This window comes from Stegostoma tigrinum, chromosome 25, assembly GCF_030684315.1.
Source record: "Stegostoma tigrinum isolate sSteTig4 chromosome 25, sSteTig4.hap1, whole genome shotgun sequence".
NCBI lineage: Eukaryota > Metazoa > Chordata > Chondrichthyes > Orectolobiformes > Stegostomatidae > Stegostoma > Stegostoma tigrinum.
The window spans coordinates 33,720,207-33,740,980 of NC_081378.1; the positions used below are offsets into that span (position 1 = coordinate 33,720,207).

General features: G+C 38.7%; 1 protein-coding gene across 1 annotated transcript in view; it reads left to right on the plus strand.

The window, feature by feature from the left end:
- cerk (ceramide kinase) overlaps window positions 1-20,774 on the plus strand; it is a 51,487-nt gene that overhangs the window by 16,957 nt on the left and 13,756 nt on the right. The window contains exons 4-8 of the mRNA XM_048553998.2: window positions 3,911-4,036; window positions 8,701-8,764; window positions 15,305-15,450; window positions 18,795-18,869; window positions 20,109-20,261. Of these exons, the coding sequence (XP_048409955.2) occupies window positions 3,911-4,036; window positions 8,701-8,764; window positions 15,305-15,450; window positions 18,795-18,869; window positions 20,109-20,261 (564 nt within the window). The remainder of the gene's footprint in view (window positions 1-3,910; window positions 4,037-8,700; window positions 8,765-15,304; window positions 15,451-18,794; window positions 18,870-20,108; window positions 20,262-20,774) is intronic.

Here is a 20,774-nt window from a genome sequence, read left to right on the forward strand (position 1 = left end):
AAGTAGGAGCTAAAATCACCCAATGACTGATGGGAGGGAGTCATTAGGCAGACTTTTGCTCACTTATGAGGAGGCACTCATGGAACAGCTGCAACTCGAGAAAGGGTGAAAACAGGAGTTGGTTGTAGGGGTTCATCTATGGGAGGAGATGAGTGAAGGAGCAGTGTTCGCATTGGGGGTGGACCAGCAAGGACGAAGAGGAAACAAGACCATGTCGGGGAGTTAAGTGGGAAATAAGTGGTGGAGAAGGTGGAGAGAATGACTGACTCATTCTGAAGGGAGCAAGGAAAGTATTGAGTGAGTTGAAATTAAGGGTATGAGTGAGGGTCTGAGTGTGAACTTGAATAAGTTGGGACTTCGTAAGAAGGTAGAGCATGTGTGGATGAGTGGGAATGGGGGAGAAAGGGGGTAAGTAGATGAAGAGTCCCAACCCGAAACATCAACTTTGCTCCTCTGATGCTGCCTGGCTTGCTGTTCTTCCAGCTCCATACTGTGTTATCTCTAACTCCAGTGTCTGCAGTTTTTGCTATCCCTGAGCAAGTGGATGGGAGGCAGGTTCGCAAGAAGTGTGTGTGTGAGGGAGAGGAGCCAGTTATAATGTGTGTGGGGGGGTATGAGGGGCTTCACTGAGTCATCCATTGCCATGGATTAAAGATAGTTAGCTGAAATCCACCTGACTATTTAAAATAATATCATTTAAGAACACAGATTTTTATTTTTATGATGTATTGAATGTCAACTGCATTCATTTGCATGAATTTTGATACATGCGTATATTCGTTCATGGATGTAGGTATGGTTCGCGAGGCCAGTCATTGTTGCCTGTCCCATTTTCCCCTTGAAGTTAAAATGCATTAGTAGTTTTCACAGTACTGCCATTGTTTCTTATTTCATTTTACATAAAGAACAAGGACATATTCTATTGTTATTATGGGCTCTGCCTGCTGTACATGTTCTAACTGTTGAATCCAGATATGCTCAGGCCACTTTGGTAATTTTATACAAGTATATTGGTGCAGAGACTTGAAAGTAAGAAGTAAACCAAGGGAAAACTAATGTTTGTAACCACTTAAAGTCTAACAATAACACTCATTTGAAACAGCCTGGAAGCATCTGCAAATGATTTCTTGTCACAAAATTGCCACGTCTCAACTTGATCAAAATCTCCTGTAGTTCTGGCTTTCATGCATATATCAGTACTGAGTCACTCATTCTCACTCACTAGCATTTCATTCAATACTTTCTCATCACTGAAATCTGGCATCTTAGGTTGATAAACTTCAGAATACGCGATTCTAAAGCCTGGTTGTCCACTCCCACATCTAACTTGATCATGTCAATAATAACTTATTGCCATGGAACTTCTCTACCCATGTTCCTCATCCGCCCTGTCGTCTTTGCTCATTTCCTACAAAACCCACTTCCACCTGACTTGAGATAGTGGGAACTGCAGATGCTGGAGAATCCAAGATAACAAAGTGTGAAGCTGGATGAACTCAGCAGGCCAAGCAGTATCTTAGGAGCACAAAAGCTAACGTTTCAGGCCTAGACCCTCTGATGAAGGGTCGAGGCCCGAAACGTCCGCTTTTGTGATCCTGAGATGCTGCTTGGCCTGCTGTGTTCATCCAGCTCCACACTTTGTTATTCACCTGACTTGATGAGTTCCTGATTTAATCATCTGACGATGCAACTGATTTCCTTTGTCCTCTTTTTATGCTTGCTTTGAAAAGCTTAACATGCATAGATAATGATGTTCTTCTCTTAAGTGCTACCAGGGTCTCCTGTCATTGATCCTTCATTCTCACTGCCTTGCCTTTGACCAGTTTTGTATATTCTAGGGTAGCTAGTGGAGCTCAGTAAATTGCATTTTTTTATTATCATATCTTTGCCTTTCTACTTGTTGACATGTTTGCTCCTCAATGACGTAGTTGTAGGAGCAGGACAACAAACAAACTTTATGCCATTTTTTGCCTGCCACTTAAACCTCAAACCCTGCATAGTGCAGCTGAGCCAAACAATTGTCACTTTCTGTGACCTGAAGCTTAGATGTTTGTTGCCTCAAGCATTTGTATTTCTGATTCCATTGATGATCTGGATGTAATATTAGTACTCTGTACACTAAAGCACACCTTGGAATGTTCAAGAAAAAGCTTGCTTATTTATTACTCTTAAGTCATCTTTCTATTCTTTCGAACCTTCAGACTTTAAAAGCAGCAAATCCAAAAAGAAAATCACTATGATGAAATTGTGAAACGCTTCAGCATACCAACAGTGCAGAATCAGCATTTTGAGTTATTGTGGACCCAAACGTTAGCACCCTGTAAATTGATGATTTCCAGTATACATTTCTTATGTATTTATGTTGTATCAGCAAATTGCATGGAGAAAATGCTGAAAGAATACGTTGCAGCTTTACTACAGATATTCATGCATTGCTGAATCTTCTAATCAGGAAGTTTTAAATATTAGCTTGTAAATAAATAAACTACACAGATTGTGGACGAGGTTTTCTGATTCTTCTTTGAAGCATGGACACAAATGTGTTGAGTGTTATCTAACATACCAGCACCAATGCTGAGTTAACTTAACGTATTAGCTTGCCAACCAGCTTATTAAAATCTGACATAAGGGCATTGGTGAGTTCTTTGGCTGATCACTGGGTTCAACACTCGTGTTCTATGTCAGCAGAAGCTGCTGGCAGATTAGAGGCTGGCTGATTTTCAGCCCTAAAGGATTATCTGTTGAGGCATACATTTGGGGCCCAGTGAAGAGAAGGTATATCATTTTTAAATTCTTCTTGTGGTATGGGGGGCTCCTGAGGTGAGGGAGGTGGAGTGGGGGCACTGGTCAGGTGGGAGGTGGATTGGGGCAGCTGTAAGATTCCCACCTCTATTGTGAACAAACTTCTGTGACCATTGATGAATTTGAAGACATCTCGAGGATATAGAGTTGTGTGTCACGAAGTCCAGGAGACCGAAAAAGGCTTCCCTCCTGGTCTCATCACCCGTCTTTTGAATTTCTAATCTCTTGCTTTATCCCCTCGTTGGGCTGAGCTGCACATATATAAGTCTAGGTTTTCATAACACATTGCACCATTTTACTCTCTATTAAAGTCATTACACACATTTTGAAGACAAGTGTTTTTGCCTGCATTTTTATGTATAAACAATATCCAATCTTCTAAGAATGTTTGAATATAAACTGCTGAACTGCTTTGAGTCAGTCGTGAACTTATACCGAGAGATGCTGTAAAGTCTTGGCCTTCTGTTGTCGTACAGAATTGTTTCTCTTAGCTTCCCTGTTGGCATGTTTTTTGAACATCTGCCTCAGCAATTTAGAGGGTTTTCTTGACTCTGCAATGTTCTTCTCCAATATCTTGAGTCTCCAGTTGCAGTACGTTTATTTGTGTGCTTTTGGTTTGTGCATCTGCTCTTCCTTTCTGATGTCATGATGTCGTATTGATCTGTACAGTTAGTAGGAGCTGAACATCCGCCTTCAGTGGTGTGCTATTTTGTAATTGTGACATCAAGTGAATTTACAACAGGGTAAGTTCACCACCAGTGGCAAGCAAGTGGCAAATACAGAGAGTTTGGATGTTTTGGCCAAAAGTTTAGCAATCAGTTTTTGAGATTGGCCATTACTTGGAGTATATGTGGTATCTGCAATGGTACTGAGAAAGGAGTAGAAAGGGATTAGAAAATCAAGAGTGGGGCTGGTTTGAATAGCTGTTGCTGGTTTTTCTAAACGCTGAGCAAAAGATTTTGTTTGCCATCAAGAAAGCAAAGCATGAACGTATATTGAAGGAGTCATGCTGACATTTCCTAGAATGTATGTGTTTTTTTTGCAGCTAGTAAATTTTACCAGTGAAATTCAGTAGTACTTAAATATTTGATTGTATTTTCTTTCACAGCTATGCGACCAAAGCATTTAATCGTATTCATTAATCCTTTCGGAGGGAAACGATTGGGAAAGCAAATATATTACGATAAAGTAGCGCCTCTTTTTCGATTGGCTTGCATCACTGCAGAAGTGATTGGTGAGTTATTGTTTTCTTACTGAATGAGTGTTTCAATAATTGATCACAACAATGTAAATGGTGGGGAAATAACATTAATTGTTTTCTGGCTAAGCTGTTTTGTCTTGTAAGACTAAACGAGTGTCTGCTGTCTACTCATTTCAAAAGGTAGTTGAAATGCAGATTTTATGTTTGAGTTGGTTCTCATGGATTTTTAAGAACGTGTTCTCGTCTCAGTTTCATCGCTCATTTCATTTCCTCTTGAGGTATCAATCACTTTGTATCATGGGTTTACAAGGGGACTGGTTGACCTCTGTCTCCAAGTAGTTAAACCTGACAGAATAAAAGAATCTATTTTGCTATTACTCATACACTTGTACTTCCAAGCAACCAGATTTATAGAAATAAGCTTCAGTTGTGTGGCCTATTTCTGCTACTAATTTGTGTTTTCATGAATAGCAAAATAATTGGTAGAAAATGTATTTTTCATTCCAGCTATTGGAGAGTTCGTGGGAATACCTCAGATGCCTGCAAATATTGTTTACAATAGCCAGCACAGTAGACTTTGCAATTTATTAAATCTTGATCTCTGTTCATCGTGAAAGCAGGAAAGAAACCTGCCCTTATTAAGTGGATATATTTGTGGATATGTTCTTTTTTGGAGGTACCAACTAAGGTAACAGAATGAATTGGGAACTTTTTCGGTGAATTTTAGTGAAAGGAATCTTCTAGGTTTTCCTTCATTTCTACCATATTAGCCACTGCTCTGTCTCATTTCAATCTGTTTGTTTGTCACGCTCCATTTGCTAAGTTTTATCAACACTATTGCATTCAGCTGGCTTTGAGGTCACTTGATCTCGGATGGAAGTTAAGATGAATAAATTGGAAGTTACAGTTTCTGATAAAGTTTAAGCAACCGGTTGCACCACCTGGCATTTATTCAGTACATTATCTGTCAATGAAAACGTGTAACAATTTCATTAATGATGTAATTTAGTCTCCTGGCTTCCGATTCATGGTACAGCTCGCTGAGACATTACAGTAACAAAAGTGAGAAAATGAGATCTTTCATATTCGGTGACAGGTCTGACACTTGTTGAACATCTTACTCTTGTACTATAAATCTATACAGAATGCCCTGAGCTAATTATCAACTAACTGCAGAATTTGTTCCCGTCTTAACCTTTTATAATACAGTTATTGAACTCAATCTGAACTGTAGCAATCTCCATTTGTGGACAAGGGGTGGGAGGAAGTGCTCTTGAATTTTACTGTGCTACCTCAAGATTTGTGCAAATTGCTGATTTATCTCGTTGTGGAGTGAACGGGTGTTGCTCCATTGTAACATGGGACATAGAAGTATCTGAAATTCAGTAGTAATGCGCACATTGGTGTCATTCTATCAGTACAACACAATTCTGTGTTATTAATGCATCGGTATGAATTATGAAGGTCGTATGTGAGAATGTTTAGCCTGCATTCTACTTCTCATGCAAGGCAAAGCCAAGGGTGTGTATGTGTTGCAAATAGGGCCATGGTTCAGGTTTTTGAGCAGTCCAGTTGTTTGTACTGAGTACAACATGGCCAGTACAAACAAAGTGAGTTTCTGAATATACCTCCATTGTAATAATTGAATGTAAGATTGAGAAAACCTCTGCTTTGACTGTTAGTTGAATGTTCATCATTTAATAATCTCTAAGTAAAGCAGTTCAAAAGAAAGAGATTTGCTAGCTGCCAGCCTTGATGCTTCTTATGGTAATTCTCTTAAATTGTGATTCATTTAATCAGGATCATTTGACCTTGTGCACATAAAGAGCTTCATTTGGAAGTACTGGGGGCTGAAAAGTTTGCTCGCATGGTTTTCCAGAACACCGTTCCTGACTACCTGAAGACCATTGATCTTCAGTAGTCACACACAAAGTTGATGTGGGCCCATGTTAATGGGTAGAAAACTCAACTGGGGCCTGAGCAACATTTACCATGAGCTTTTGTCCCTCTAACAGGCAGACCTTGTCTTAGATGAAAGTGATATAAGGCAGACTGCTGTTTAATGTTGATGCTGCAATTCTAAACCAGGGAAATGAAACAGGGCAAAGAGTTGACCCATAAATTCATGGAAGAAACATTGGAGGCCCTGGTGGTTCAGATGAACGTTGGGAGCGAGCCATTTTATTACAGGAGACCAGAAGTCCCTCAAGGGCCACTGCACACAGTGGCCATGAAGGCCCATCCTTGGAGTTTCTCCACGTGCATGAAATAGCAGTATGACAAGAAATCTGATGGTTTTGGATTTAATGTGGATTAATTACTCTTTGTGTATCATCTTTTATCCATATCCTGCCAACGCCATTTGCTGCGTAGTGCACTGCACGACAATCACTTAGCTCTCAGCAGTCCTTAAAACTCACTACTTGAGCCAGACTTTTGGCCATTCTAACTCACGGTCCTAGATATACCAGTGATGCCAGCATCCACTGCTTCCACATACAACCAGTAATTCAGCTATGGCAAGCACATTACCCAAAATGCAACACCACCACTGAAATTCTGGGGGGAGGCAATGGTCTCATGGTATTATTGTTAGACTATTAATCCAGAAACTCCGCTCACATTCTGGCGACATGAATTCGAATCCTGCCTGGTGGTATTTAAATTCAACTAAAAAAAAATCTGGAATTAAGAAACTGCTGATCACTATGAAACCATTGTCGATTGTCAGAAAAACCCATCTGGCTCAGGAAAGGAAATCTCCCATCCTCACTTGGTCTGACCTACATGTGACTCCAGACCCCCAGCAATGTGGCTGACTCTAAGTTGCTCTCTGAAATGGCCGAGCAAGCCATTCAGTTCTACCAATCGCTACAAAGTCTCAGAGACAAAACTGGATGAATCATGTGTGGTATCAACCTTGACACCAGAAAAGACAACGGCAGAAACAGTCCTATTGAACATCTGTGGGGAGCACACAGGAGAGTACCTCATACACTGAGTGACTTGGCTTGCAAGCCAGACAACTTTCTTCCACTTTGGAACAAGCTTGAAGTTGTCTGAATCCAGTTATACGGAGGGTATGATACTCAGCAGTGCATCTTTTGCTCCATCAACCTGCCTTACTGCTGCAGCCACCATGTACATTACAGTTGTCTGGATAAGTCATAAATTAACTTGCCTTCACTGTGAGGACACGCTGTCAAGTTCAAGAGCTAACCATTTTTCGATAGCAAAAGTTGCTCTAAATCACCTTTTCTGCTAGTTTGGTGCCTGATCTTATAATCAATGCTGCTGTTCGACTCCTTGCAGATGAAGTACATTGCTTGGTAAGTAACAAGTGTATTCATTGAATAGGGTCCCCCTGTTCTACATTTTGTGAACATCTTCACATCAGCCAGGAGGGATATTTGGCCTTACAGTATTCATTGATGAACATTCTCCATATACAGGGTCATCCATACAAGTACCCTTGCCAATATGAGGTGTTGTCCCACGTGTGGCTGCATGTGCTGCACAATTCAATTAGAGTGTCTTGACTTTCTTAGCACCATTTACAGGAGCACCACAAGCCCAAATTTCATCCCTGGGAAGCTTGATGCCTAAGTGTTCTGTTAAAACATATTGAAATATAACATTGTGGGTAATGGTTGGATGATACTAAAAGTTTGCCCTGTGTGCTTTTTGAAAAATATAATTTGGTCTTTTACCAGAGACATCTAGACACCTACTGAGTGGATTATTGTAGTGTTTGCTTTATAACTTGCTGACCTATTTGCTCAGAGGTCATTGTAATTATGTTGTTCTAAAGTAGATTTAGTTTGCCTAAAGTGACAGTCTGTAAAAATTGTGATGAATGTTTCATGTTCTACGTGGTGTATGTAAGCAATAGCATGATGACATATTTTGTTATGTGCACCGAATAAATACTGAGATACCTTTTTCATACTTTAAATAAAATGCAGATTCGCAGGCTTATCAGGATAAGTGAATTGAATGCTTCCAAGTCAATCACCATTATATAGCGTGATAGACTTGCTAACTTTCTCATGAGTGAGCTGAGAAAATCTGCCAAATAATTAATGTAGAAAAAGATCAACTTGGATCAGGGAACTAAGTAACATGAGTTAAGTTGTATATCAAAGTTTCATAATATCTAATTTTTTTTCCTTGGGCCCTTTAGCCTAGATTTCAAGCACTTTCACCTTTTTGTTTGAATTACCTCTTAGAACATCCAACTCTGGCCTTATTAACATTGAACCTGCATGTTGTAGAAACAATAGATGTCATCAAGCTGCTTAGTGACAGAAAGGAATGGAAGATTGGACTGCTGGAGCTAAGGACTCGGTGAAACTGAAGTCACTTCAATTTCAAGAAAAAAGTCCAGTGACTGAAACCATACTCAACAAAAAAATTTATCATTGCTGGAGGTCTGTCATTTTTTTTGTAGGACTGTGCTGCAAAGATTTTCTCAAGGAAGTGCCCCTGCTTCAGTGACCTTCTCATCAGTATATCAACCTTTTTTTAAATCGTAGAATGTCACAGATACATTATAAGAGCTATATTATTGACCCATTATTCAGGAAATGGGTGGAATAACACATACTGAAATAATTGTGGCAGGGGTGAAATCCTGTTAACTTGATTGGAACCTTAAATTTTTGAGTATTAATTGAGGTTTTTTTTTAATTCTCCAGTAACTGAACGAGCTAATCATGCTAGGGATCATTTGTTAGAAGCTGATTTGGCGAAGTATGATGGGTAAGTGTTTCTCATTGATCTCATTTCAGTTTGATCAACTGTTGCAAGATTTATTGACTAAAGCAAATATTAAGAGATTCACAAAACATTTGCTGTAAAATGAGTGTCATTATTTCAAAGGAACTTTAAGTCTTTTTTTTAGGCTGTCCCTCTCATGCAATGCCCATCCGATTAACTCCCATGCATTTCCACTTGCCATGCTACTCACTGTTACTCCACCCGCTCCAACCACCTGCTGCTACTAATGTTGGCAGTCAAAAATACATCACGCACTGCAGTACTGTGTCCACCTTGCTTCTGCTGGGTGAAATCCCGAAATGAACCAATCAGAAAAATGTGAAAATGAAAGCTGTAAGTTGTTATAGAATTAATAAATGAAATCTCTGACTTTTAAGCGGTAATAAAACCTAAAAGCTCCATTCAGTTCTTTATCTTAAATTTTCTAGAAATTTTGAAGCCATTCCACAGTAAGCATTGCTATATTTCTACCCTTCAACATATGCAGTAATTCGCACTTGTATTGCATTGTGTTTCAAGTTGTAAAGACTGCATCATTTATTTTCTGTATTTTGATTGTGCACTGAAATGGAAATGGACTTTAAAGTCAAGCTTTTGTAACAAATTGCTGCATTTTTACTGCAAGTTACTGAAGCTCATTGTGTGCAGCATTAACAATGCTTTTTCATTCAAGCAGTGGGAGGAAGATGTCTGTAGATGGCCTGGCACCAAGGGTGGGTGGGGAGGGTTTGGGTTGGCAGTGTTTGTAGAGATTTGGCTGGCAGTAAGTAGCTGATTGGTTTGTGCACTTGTGACCAGCATGTCTGCCAAAAGGTACCAGCCTGATAACAGATCTGGTTCCTGTGTAACTGATTTCATATGGGTGTGAAAGTTAGTGAGAAGCCTTCAGACCTCTGGAACAGAAAGTGGTGTGTCACTCTCCTTGCAATAAAAGTACCCAAAGCCTGCAGAAAGCCAGTTATTTTTTGCCACCAGTTGCTGTAGCTGTTGTCTTAACCAGCAACTGAATGAGATTTGGCAGTTAATGTATCAAGTGAAGGAATCTAGAGAGAAAATATTGAAGAATAGAAAGACTTCCAACACCAAAAGGATCATATCAGTAAACTTTTTGCACTGGATTCAACTGTACTCCGAGTAATTTTACTCTGCATCCGTGAAACTGGAGTTTTTTTTGATTGCCTGTGTGTCTAGGGGTTTTAAAAGGTACGGTAGGGTTTTAACTAGTAAAGCCATTTGTTGATAATTCATAGTTATTTACTGGTGACTAGAATTGTCTCATTTGTAATAAAACAGTAGTTGTTAAGTATAAGAACTTGGTCCATTTTTTCATAGAATCCTTACAGAGCAGAAACCATTCCAGCTATCAGGTCAGCACCTACCATTCGAAGAACATCCCTCTCTGAGCCACCCTATCTTCGTAAGCACGCATTTACCATAGCTAACACCTAGCATGCACATCCCTGGACAATACCGGGCAAATATGCATGGCCAATCCATTTAACCTACGCATCTTTAGATTCTGGGATGAAACCAGAGCACCCAGCAGAAACCCATGTTGACACAGGGAGAATGTGCAAACTCCAACAGACATTGTAGCCTTATGTGAATTAAACACAGACCCCTGACACTCTGAGGCAAAAGTGTTTGCCACCATGCCTCCTGTTTTATTTTCTCTGGAGACCCTGCAAATCTTCAACAATCTGAGGAAGTTGTGAAAAATTGAAGGTTCTGCTTGATAGCTTGATAAATTGACCAGCCTCTAAGAACAGTGGCTGGAAGTTCTTAAATGAGAAGAAGAGCAACACTCTGGCATGCTATTTTTAGTGCAGCTGAGATTTTTTTAAGCGTCTAAATGTGGATCATGAAATAAGAAAGGTAAATTACCTTTGAAGAGAGGACAAATGATTTTGACACAGGCAAAATTCTGCTGAAACAGAAAATCTGCAATAACCCCAGAAAATGCTAGAAACGCTGAGGAGATCAGGCAGCATCTTTGGAGAAAAATTTAAATTTCAAGTTCTAAATACCTTTATTCAGAACTGAGAATGATTAGAAATGTAGTAGATTTGAAGAAAATGAAAAGGAAGTTGGTATGATTTAGTTGTTTGATTTGATTTATTTATTGTTACGTGTGTTTTGTCACAAAATACAGTGAAAAGCTATACATTGTCCCCCCTCTCTGGCACCATCTTAAAACACACAAAAAAACCCCAAAACATAGAATAGAAAGACTGAAGAATAAAGAAGAAAATAAGAAGTGTTCAACTTTACAGTTCCTGATAAGTGCTCTGCCAAAGGCAATGGACCTGCAGGCCAGGCATGAGTCCCTTCACTGTGTTGCTTCTGGAATGAAAGTCAACTATGTGTTTGATGCCATCTTGCCTCTACCGATGCTCTTGCCACTGGGTCCTTGTTGAACTCCACCAATGCCTCCAGACACTGCACCAGCCTAAACCCAACTCCACCGCCACCAGGTGTCTGATTCCAACCCACCTTGCTGACGCTGCAGATGCCTCAGGATCTCGCATTGGGCTTAAATTCGCCACTGCTGCTACCTACATGAATCTGTGCAAACTTCAGATATTGCCAAGAACCCAAAATCACCTCTGCCACAGCAGCCAGGAGTTGGCACGAGTTTGGGGAAGTTGGAGAAGAGAAAGGGAGCGATCTGTAATAGGATGAGAAGACAGGACTGATTAAATGACAAAAGGCTTCTTGGTTCAAAAATTGGAAGAGAGTAGTTATGAGTAAAGTGAAGAAACAAAAAATGTCTCCAAACAAGTTGCAAGTGGCTGAATAATAGTTGAGTAATTTTAGGTCACAACCTATGCCCCCATTCTGTCCATATGTTTTTGTTATTTGTTTGTCTTTCTTCTTTGTTTCTCCCTTGAATTCGCATAGATAGCTGATGTCAAGATATTTCACAACTCATACAGATATTTCTTGTGTTTCTGTACTTATTATGACACTGCTTTTGAACCAGGAAACCTTGTCTTTTAATTGAACCTGCCATCCACCAAAACACACAACCTCTATTTGGCTTGTCTTTCTATTCCCGCTCCACTCCCTTTAATTTGCTGAGTACCAATTTGAGTTTCTAACTACCCTTAAGAACATATTTAATGTTCTACAAGTCAAAATGGCTAGTTCAAGAAAGACTGGATTCGAAAGTGGAGATATTAGGACCTGCTCTGAAGACCAAAAACAGACAAAACTGAAGTGAAATGAAGTCTTGACTGAAAAAAAAGAGAAATTGGGTTTCGAGGAGCACCAGGCATATCTGAAAATGAGTTGTTGACCTGGTGAAGCCACCAAACAGGACTACTTGCATTTCAAACAGCATCAACAGCAAGTGATAGAAATGAGGTCATGAGATGAAGAGGTGCCTCCACAAATATCTCCATTCGCAGTGATGGAAGAACGCAAAACATCAGTCTAAGAGATAAGGCTGAAACATTCTCAGCAATTATCAGCCAGAAATGCCAAGTGGATGATCCATCTCGACCTCATCCAGCGATCCCCGGTATTATGGATGTGCTAGTCTTCTGTCGAATCAATTCACTCCATGTGATGTCGAGAAACAGTTGGAGGCACCAGATATTGCAAATGCTATGGGCCCTGACAAGATTTCTGTAATAATACTGAAGACCTGTCCACCAGAACTTGCCGCTCCTCTAGCCAAGTTGTTCCAGTACAGTTACAACACTGGCATCTACCTGCCAACATAGAAAATTGCTTAGGTATGTCCTGTAAACACAAACCAGGACAGATCCAAACTGACCCATCAATCTACTGTTGATCGTCACAGTCATTAATAGTGCTATTAAGCAGCTCAGTGACGATCAGTTTGTGCTCCACCAGGGCCACTCTCCTCCTGACAACCTCATAGCCTTGGTTCAAATGTGGATCAAAGAATTCTAGAGATGAAGTGAGAGTCACAGCATTTGATAGCAAGGTTGCATTTGACAATGTGGCATCAAGGAGCCCTAGCAAAACTGGAGTCAGTGGGCATCAGGGGAAAAAAAAATACTCTGCTGGTTGGAATCGTACCTGGCACAGAGAGAAGTTATGGTTCTTGGAGGTCAGTTACGTCATCTCCAGGACATCTCTGCGGGTGTTCCTCAGGGTAGTGTCCCAGACCCAGTCATTTTCAGCTACTTCAATAATGACCTTCCCTCCATCATGAAGTGAAGTGGGGATGTGCAATCATCGGTGAACCATGTTCAGCGCCATTCTCACTTCCTTAGGTACGGAAACATTCCCTGATCAAATACAGCAAGATTTGGGCTATGCCCAGTCTTGGGCTGACAAGCGGGAAGTAACGTTCATGTCACAAAAGCCAGCAATGACTATCTCCAGCAAGAGACAATCTAATCACTGCCCCTTGACATTGAATGATGTAACCTCCACTATCCCATCCTAGGGGTTACGATTGACCATAAACTCAACTGGACTTTCCACATAAATAAAGTGGCTACGAGAGCAGGTCAGAAGGTCGGAATACTGCGGCAAGTAACTCACCACCTGGCTCCTCCAAGCCTGTTCACCATCTACAAGGCACAAGTCAGGATTGTGGTGGAATACTCCTGAATGGGTGCAGCTCCAACAACACTCAAGAAGCATAACACCATTCAGGACAAAGCAGTCTGCTTGATTGGCATGACATCCACAAGCATCCCCTCCCTCCACCCCTGCATTCAGTAGCAGCAGTGTGTACTATCTACAAGTTGCATTGCAGGAATTCACTGAATATCTTTAGACAGCACCTTCCACATCTACAACCACTTCCATCTGGAAGGACAAGGGCAGCAGATACATAGGAACACCACCATCTGCAAATTCCCCTCCAACCCACTCACCATCCTGATTTGTAAATATATTGCCATTCTGTCTCTGTGGCTGGATGAAAATCATGGAACTTAGTCCTTAAAAAATTGAGTCAATCTACAGCGTGTGAACAACACTGGTTTAAGAAGCCAACTGAACTTTACCTTCTCAAGGACATCCAGGCACAGACAATAAATGCTGCCCAGGCAGCAATGCCCACATCCCATGAGTGGATATTTTAAAAAAAGGGAGGTGACAATGCATAGAGAGAAATTGATCAATTATACGTGCATGTGTCAGTGTACAGGGAGGTGGCAGCCTACTGGTATTAACGTTGGACTGTTAATCCAGAGACCCAGGTAATGTTCTGGGGATCCAGGTCCAAATCCCACCACGGCAAATGGCTAATGTCTAAAAGTTTAATTATGACCATGAATCCATTGTCAATTTTGGTCAAGAAAAACCAATCTGGTTCATTAATGTCCTTTCGGGAAGGAAACTGCCATCCTTACCTGTCTGGCCTACATGTGACTCCAGACCCACAGCAATGTGGTTGATTCTTAACTGCCCTCTGGGCAATTAGGAATGAGCAATAAATGCTGGTCCAGCCAGGAACTCCCTCATCCTATGAATGAATACAAAAATAAAATTGATATGTAATATTCACGCAAGCAAACTGATATAACTTGAAGAATGCTGTTAAGCTTACATTATACTTATGTACTAAGATTTTGAGGGACACCTTGCTAGCCTCCTGCTGCACAGCAATAACAAGTTTATAAAAAGCTGGATTTTATTTTATTAAAACGTCTGTTTTTTTAAAGTCATTCCTTGGCTTCACTAATAATGCATTTTTCTGATTTGCATACCAAAAACATGATAGCAATTGAATTCATTGCCACCACCTGATAGGTGATAGTCATATACAGACAAAATGTAGCCTTCATAGGACCAGTTCTTAATGGAACATAACTGTTATATCAGGCATACAGGCAGTTGTTTGCTAAGTAATTTAACCTATATTTCCAGATTGAGTTTACTTTTGTGCATTATCTGAATATTTCTACTGATAGCACAATTTATCTTGAGTAAATTGAGAGATTCCGGTCTGTTCATCTGAAGCATAAATATCTATTTGTAAACTCAGTAATGTAGAACGATTCAACTACAATTATGGTGTACTTTGGGAGTAGTGATATCATAAAGATGTTTTAAACGGAATTAAATGTTGAAAATTTATCTGCTTCATTGTTAACAATACTAAAACATTCAATCGAATGTTATTTGCTCAATTATTATAAACAGCAAGCTCTTTTGATTAATGATATGTTGGAAACTGGGATACGGTGCATTCCTCTAAGCTTTTAGTTATACAAAATCTCTGCTTTCCAAGCATTTGCAATGATATTTCATTATTTTCCTTTTTTTAAAATTCACACTCTCATTCACATTTTTAATGTTCTTAAGTACTTTACATGCACTGCCTTATCAGCCTGAGCATACCATTTTAGAAAACCTTGATCATTCATTCTTTTTTAAAATACTTAGGATGAAACTTAAGACTGTGGAGGGCTTGGGAAAACATAATAGAAACAGATGGAGATGATAAAATTTGACAATTCAAATTTATTTGCCTGCTGTATTGACCAAATTTTGGTGCAAGTATTGATATCTTTTCATGCATTTTGTTGCCAGGATTGTTTCTGTTGGTGGTGATGGGATGTTCAGTGAGGTAATGCATGGTCTGATCAGTCGAACGCAGAAGAATTTGGGCATTGATGAAAATTATCCTAAAGCTGAACTAGTTCCATGTGACTTGAGGATTGGAATTATCCCGGCAGGTGGGTAATGTTTCTTCCTAAACAAAGCAGTCAAAAAGTGCAGAATATTCTTTAGAATTAAAATGCGTGACACACAATATGCATTTCCACTTTTTTTTTAAATCTACTTGCAAAACAAAATTGCTAAAGCTGCGCTGGTAAATTTCAACATGAAAATTTTAACTGCCTCATTTTGTTCTTTACTTCAACATAATTAAGTCATAAATGAGAGAAAATATAGAATTTTCTTTAAAAAACCTTGCAAAATATTGGCCCTAAAACTGCATGTCTTACACTAAATGTAGACCCACTTGTCTGGTTTTCTCACAATAGTAGGATTTGTTGGATTGTATTCACATTCATAGCATGCATTGTATCTTTGTATCTGAATTATTTTGAAGAAATGCTTTGAAAAATGACTAAAGATACCTGTAACACAATTCCAAGTTTAGCAACGGTTAAAACAAATACTCTTTATTTCCAACCAGTTCTGCATCATTTCTCATACACTGAAAGGGCAGTTTTTTTTTGGTAGTACTTCCTTTAGTACTTCACATAGAAAGAGACATCTTGAGTAGTTTTGAAATAGAGTGTTACAGTCAGTAAGGAAAATAGTTCATCTTGCCTTGTACCAACATGGGAGGTGAAGGAATGTTTCCAAAAGGACAATTTAGTTATTTCAAGGTACTCTCACTATACTATGGTGTCATTTTCATACAGAGCAGTTCACTTTTGCATTAATGCAGCAATAGAACCTGAATCTGTAGCCAGAGACTGGCCTCCTACCTAAAGGAAACGGAATGGGACTCGGGGATTGGGAGGAGTGCGAGGGAGGTGGAGAAGTGTTTTACAACTCAGTCAGTTTGACTCTGAATTTATACCTGACCGGTTTTACTTGACAAGTTTAATGTTAGTGTGAACCTGGTGTAGTATTGTGCCAAGGCAAAGCTTAATTTGTGAAGACCTTGTCATTGAAATTACTATCGGCCTAAATTCCAGCTACTAACTGGTCATTGTTTTGTATTTGCAGCTTTGAAACTTTTAAGCTACTGTAAAGAAATGGAATTAGAATTAGATTTTTACAAATTCTTTGCTCAATATGTTTAAACTACTTCTATGTTTTGTCTTTTTCTTGTAAGTTCTTCCACTTGAATATTCGAATCAAAAATACACAAGCACAGTAATTCCCTGAAGAAGGGTCCTGACCCGAAACATCAACTTTCCTGTTCCTCTGATGCTGCCTGGCCTGTTGTGCTCCTCCAGCTCCACACTGTGTTATCTCTGACTCCAACATCTGCAGCTCTTGCTATCTTTTGAGCACAGTAGTTCTTCTGTACTATGATGGTTTCTAGTCATTGAAATACTTGTTGAAACTTAGCGGTGTACTGTATGCATGTCTTTCAAATTTTAAATGCAGATCTGCAGTACACTCTCAACATAGAATATTTTATTTCTAGTTTCAATTTGATATATCGTCACCAAACAACTATAAAATCACTTATCAGAAGTGTCAAGGAACCTTGTCTAAAATCAGATATACTTGGCTACTGACAAGTAATCTGATTCCATCATTTATTTTGTTGGAAGTGGACAGCACTATTCACTGTATGCTCCCTTAATACGCAGATGTTGTTATGAAAACCACAAAGTACTTTTGTGACATTCGATGCTGAAAGTAAAATTAGATTTCCTGTTCTGATATGTCTGCAATATGTTCTCATTGCAACTCAGAGATCCTGCTGGCTTTGACCATTAATGCAAAATCATTTGCGTGAGAGTTAATATCTTCAGATTGATGTAGCATTTTTAAAAATGTTGGAGGCTTAATTCATTTCAATTAAATTTGAGTACTGTGGTTCTAAACGTATGATATATAGATTGCTTGAAAAATTGCTATTTATTTGCAACATGATAGGTGAGTGTTTTATAATTCCCTGTTGTAGATTATGTTATTTATAGAAGTCACTTGGTCTCCGCTGCTCCTTTCTATACTTAGTTGTTGTAATTTTTTTAAAACCCATTTGTGATGCAAATTTTAACCACTACATTTCTGACTGCCCATGTATGCTTCCAATTTCTGACCTAGTTGCCATATTTGTTGTCTTATGCCTCAACTCACAGAAAACTCATTTTATTGGAACTTGTTTTCAAAGAAGTGAAATCCAGCTTCGAGTTTGTAGTTGTGTGACAAAGTTTTAATTGCTATGTATCATCCCAACCTGAGCGTACTTGCTGTCTGAGAATAAAATAGCTGCTAATTTTATTACATGATCTTGTGAAGTAACCTTAAATTCTCTTGCTCAGTCAGAAAAGAAGGAAGCCAGATCTATGAACCTTAAATTAAGTACGTTTGATAATTGGAGGAGATTGCATATCTGTCGAGTGTGCCTTAAGTGTGGTGCATATTGCCAAAATTGCTGTTGCATCATTCTTTGCTGTTGCATCACTCTTTGCTGCTGCCTCTGACAGTTTGTTAAACTGAGAGGAATTTTTATTGCATGATGTATTGTGGTCCACTTTGAACTTACAATGAATAAATGTGGATGATCAAATTATTCAACTAACCAAGTGAACCACTTTGTCATGTAAATCAACTAACAAGTTATTGGTTTACAGGATAATGTTCACTTCACCTGTGGAAATATTAATTGCCCATGTCTTGAATAAAACTGGCTAACCATTTCCAAGATATAAATCTGCACAGGCATAGGCTACATAGAGAGCTTATTTGATACTGTAGAACTCTGATAAGTAAGCACTGAGCATTTGTATTTAAAATGTGCTCATTCATTTTGCTTTGCAACTTAGTGGATGAACTGTCGATGGTACAAAGTGAACTGAGAAGTGTAAACTAGATTTCTAAACAAATGCATGTCCTCCTCTTATAAAACTACTGTGAATAGTCTTTTGCATTTGTGTGCTTCTCTTTACTGCCACATCCTATTCCTCTCCTCACTTCATTTTTTTCCAAGGCTGGGAAGCGCAGTCAATTGATTGCAATGCCATCTCATGATCAACACATCAGTGCAGAAGTGTGAAAAAAATTTCATTTTCTGTAAGCTACTGATGTTGAAAGGGCAATATTTCTGCTATATCTTGAGCACAACATTAGATTGGTTCATTTCAGATTATGTGCACAGGTTACCCGAAACTTTTATGCCTTTTAGTTTCAATGGTTGAGAATTGTGACAATGTTCCTGTCATCTGTGCACAGCAGCCAATGTTCTGAAATACTTTAGAGTAATCTATCTTTTTAATTAAATTGAACATAAGCTGCCTGATGCTTTTTTTTTGAGAAGAAATTTGCCATGTCTTACATTTTCTTGTGACAAATAATCCTGTAAGCAAAATGCTGTTTCTTGCAGGTTCAACAGACTGTATATGCTATGCAACAGTTGGAGTGAATGACCCAATCACATCTGCCTTGCACATTATTGTTGGTTGGTATCTTAACAGTTAAATGTTATATGAAAATACATAGACAAGTAAAATGTTACTGCCTTAGCCATGAATAATTCACTTTATTCAGAGTGACCTAGGGCTCTAGTGTACGGGTGCTGTTTAACCGGATCCCCCTGTTTTTAGGTTTGATCTTCTCTTTTCTCTTTCAAGTATTGTAAGGGATGATTTTTTAAAATTGTGTTGTTACTGTCTTAACTGTGGTTTGTGTGTATCTTGGATAGCATAAGATCAATTTAAGAATGATTGATTATTTATCTGAAGATTAAGCAACAGCCTGAATTGTACTCCATTTTTTGTATCATTCTATTGAGTTCAGAAATTTGTTTTTAAAGATTGCCGGGTAGTTACAATTCATAATATTTGTATTTTAAAATCTGTCAGTCAGTGCTGAGTCAACAATCTGCATTTTTTAAAAATTATTTTGTTTGACATACATAAATTTGAAGCAAATTGGCTCATCCCAATTTTGAAGAGATATGTTAATGAATATTCCAGGTAGTGGTTGTCAGAATGACATCAATGGTAATTAAAATTTGTGACTTTTATATGAGATGTGAAAAGATTTTTGTTTAAAGCGGTTAGCTAGTCATCTTATTTTAAAGTGATTCTATTAGATTTGGAAGTGAACATTTATGAGCATTTTACAGACTGCACATTTCTATGACCAGGTTAATGCCAGGTCTTCAGTATTATTCTGAATCAGCCAGCAAAGCCCACATGCCCTGAATTAATTTTAAAAGTGTAACGTATCTGTGGCATGCCCTGCTGAATTTATATCCTTCCTGATTTGTTCTTATTTTTCCACACTACAAGCATTTTAGTATAGAACTCTTATTTAATTTACTGTTTTCATTTTGCTTAATGCCCTGCTGATCGTTTTCTCACATTTAATGAGCAGCATGGCATTCAACCTCATCTGGGAGAAGGACTCCAACTTTTTCACCACCCCCACCTTCCAGTTCCAACTCCCCACCCTGTAATTGGATTTCATCAATTAACACCTGGTCAGAACCTTTTACCTTGGGATTTTTAAAAATGAAGTTTCACTTCCGGATCTTATCAGGAAGTATAACCAAGACTCATCGGAATTTAACTTGCACGTAATTATTTCTTTATCTACTGTTTCTGGAGACAATACCACTGTATAAATTATTTTTCTGTGGTAATAATTGCATTTATGTCAATTTTTTAATTTAATGTCATTTTTAAAAATTCAGGCGACTCTCAACCTATTGACGTCAGTTCAGTTCATCATAAAAATATGTTTTTGAAGTATTCAGTATCTCTACTAGGATATGGATTTTATGGTGATACATTGATTGATAGTGAAAAGAATCGTTGGATGGGTCCATCAAGATACAATTTTTCAGGTAATTTTAATGTATTAACATTTTATGTGAAGAACACTAGCTCCTTTCAGTTCTGAAGAAGGGCCACGTTGGATGCTACATTAACCTTGTTTCTCTCTCTACAGACACTTTTAGACCTGAGTTTCTCCAGCACTCTCTTTTAATTGGGACAACAATATTGGTCCTGTCCAGTTAGATTGTTTCAGAGCTACACCATTACACAGATGGCATGTATGTGTCCTTCACTTTCATCAGTTCCCTTCATGATTGCAGATGACTAATAATTTGAATGTGAGGTTTAAAAGTAATATTTCCAAGTTTACAGATAACCCACACATTCATCTAGTTCTGACATGAGGAGGAAGCAAATCTGTTTCCTGGGGATTTGGACAGATAGGTGAGTGGACAAGTATTGATTAAGTCAAATACAGCGTTGAAATAGAATGAGGTTATCCAGCTTTGTAGGAAAGACAGAGAATTTCTAAAATAGTGAGAGGCTGGAAAATATTGAACTTGAAAGAGATGTGGGTATCC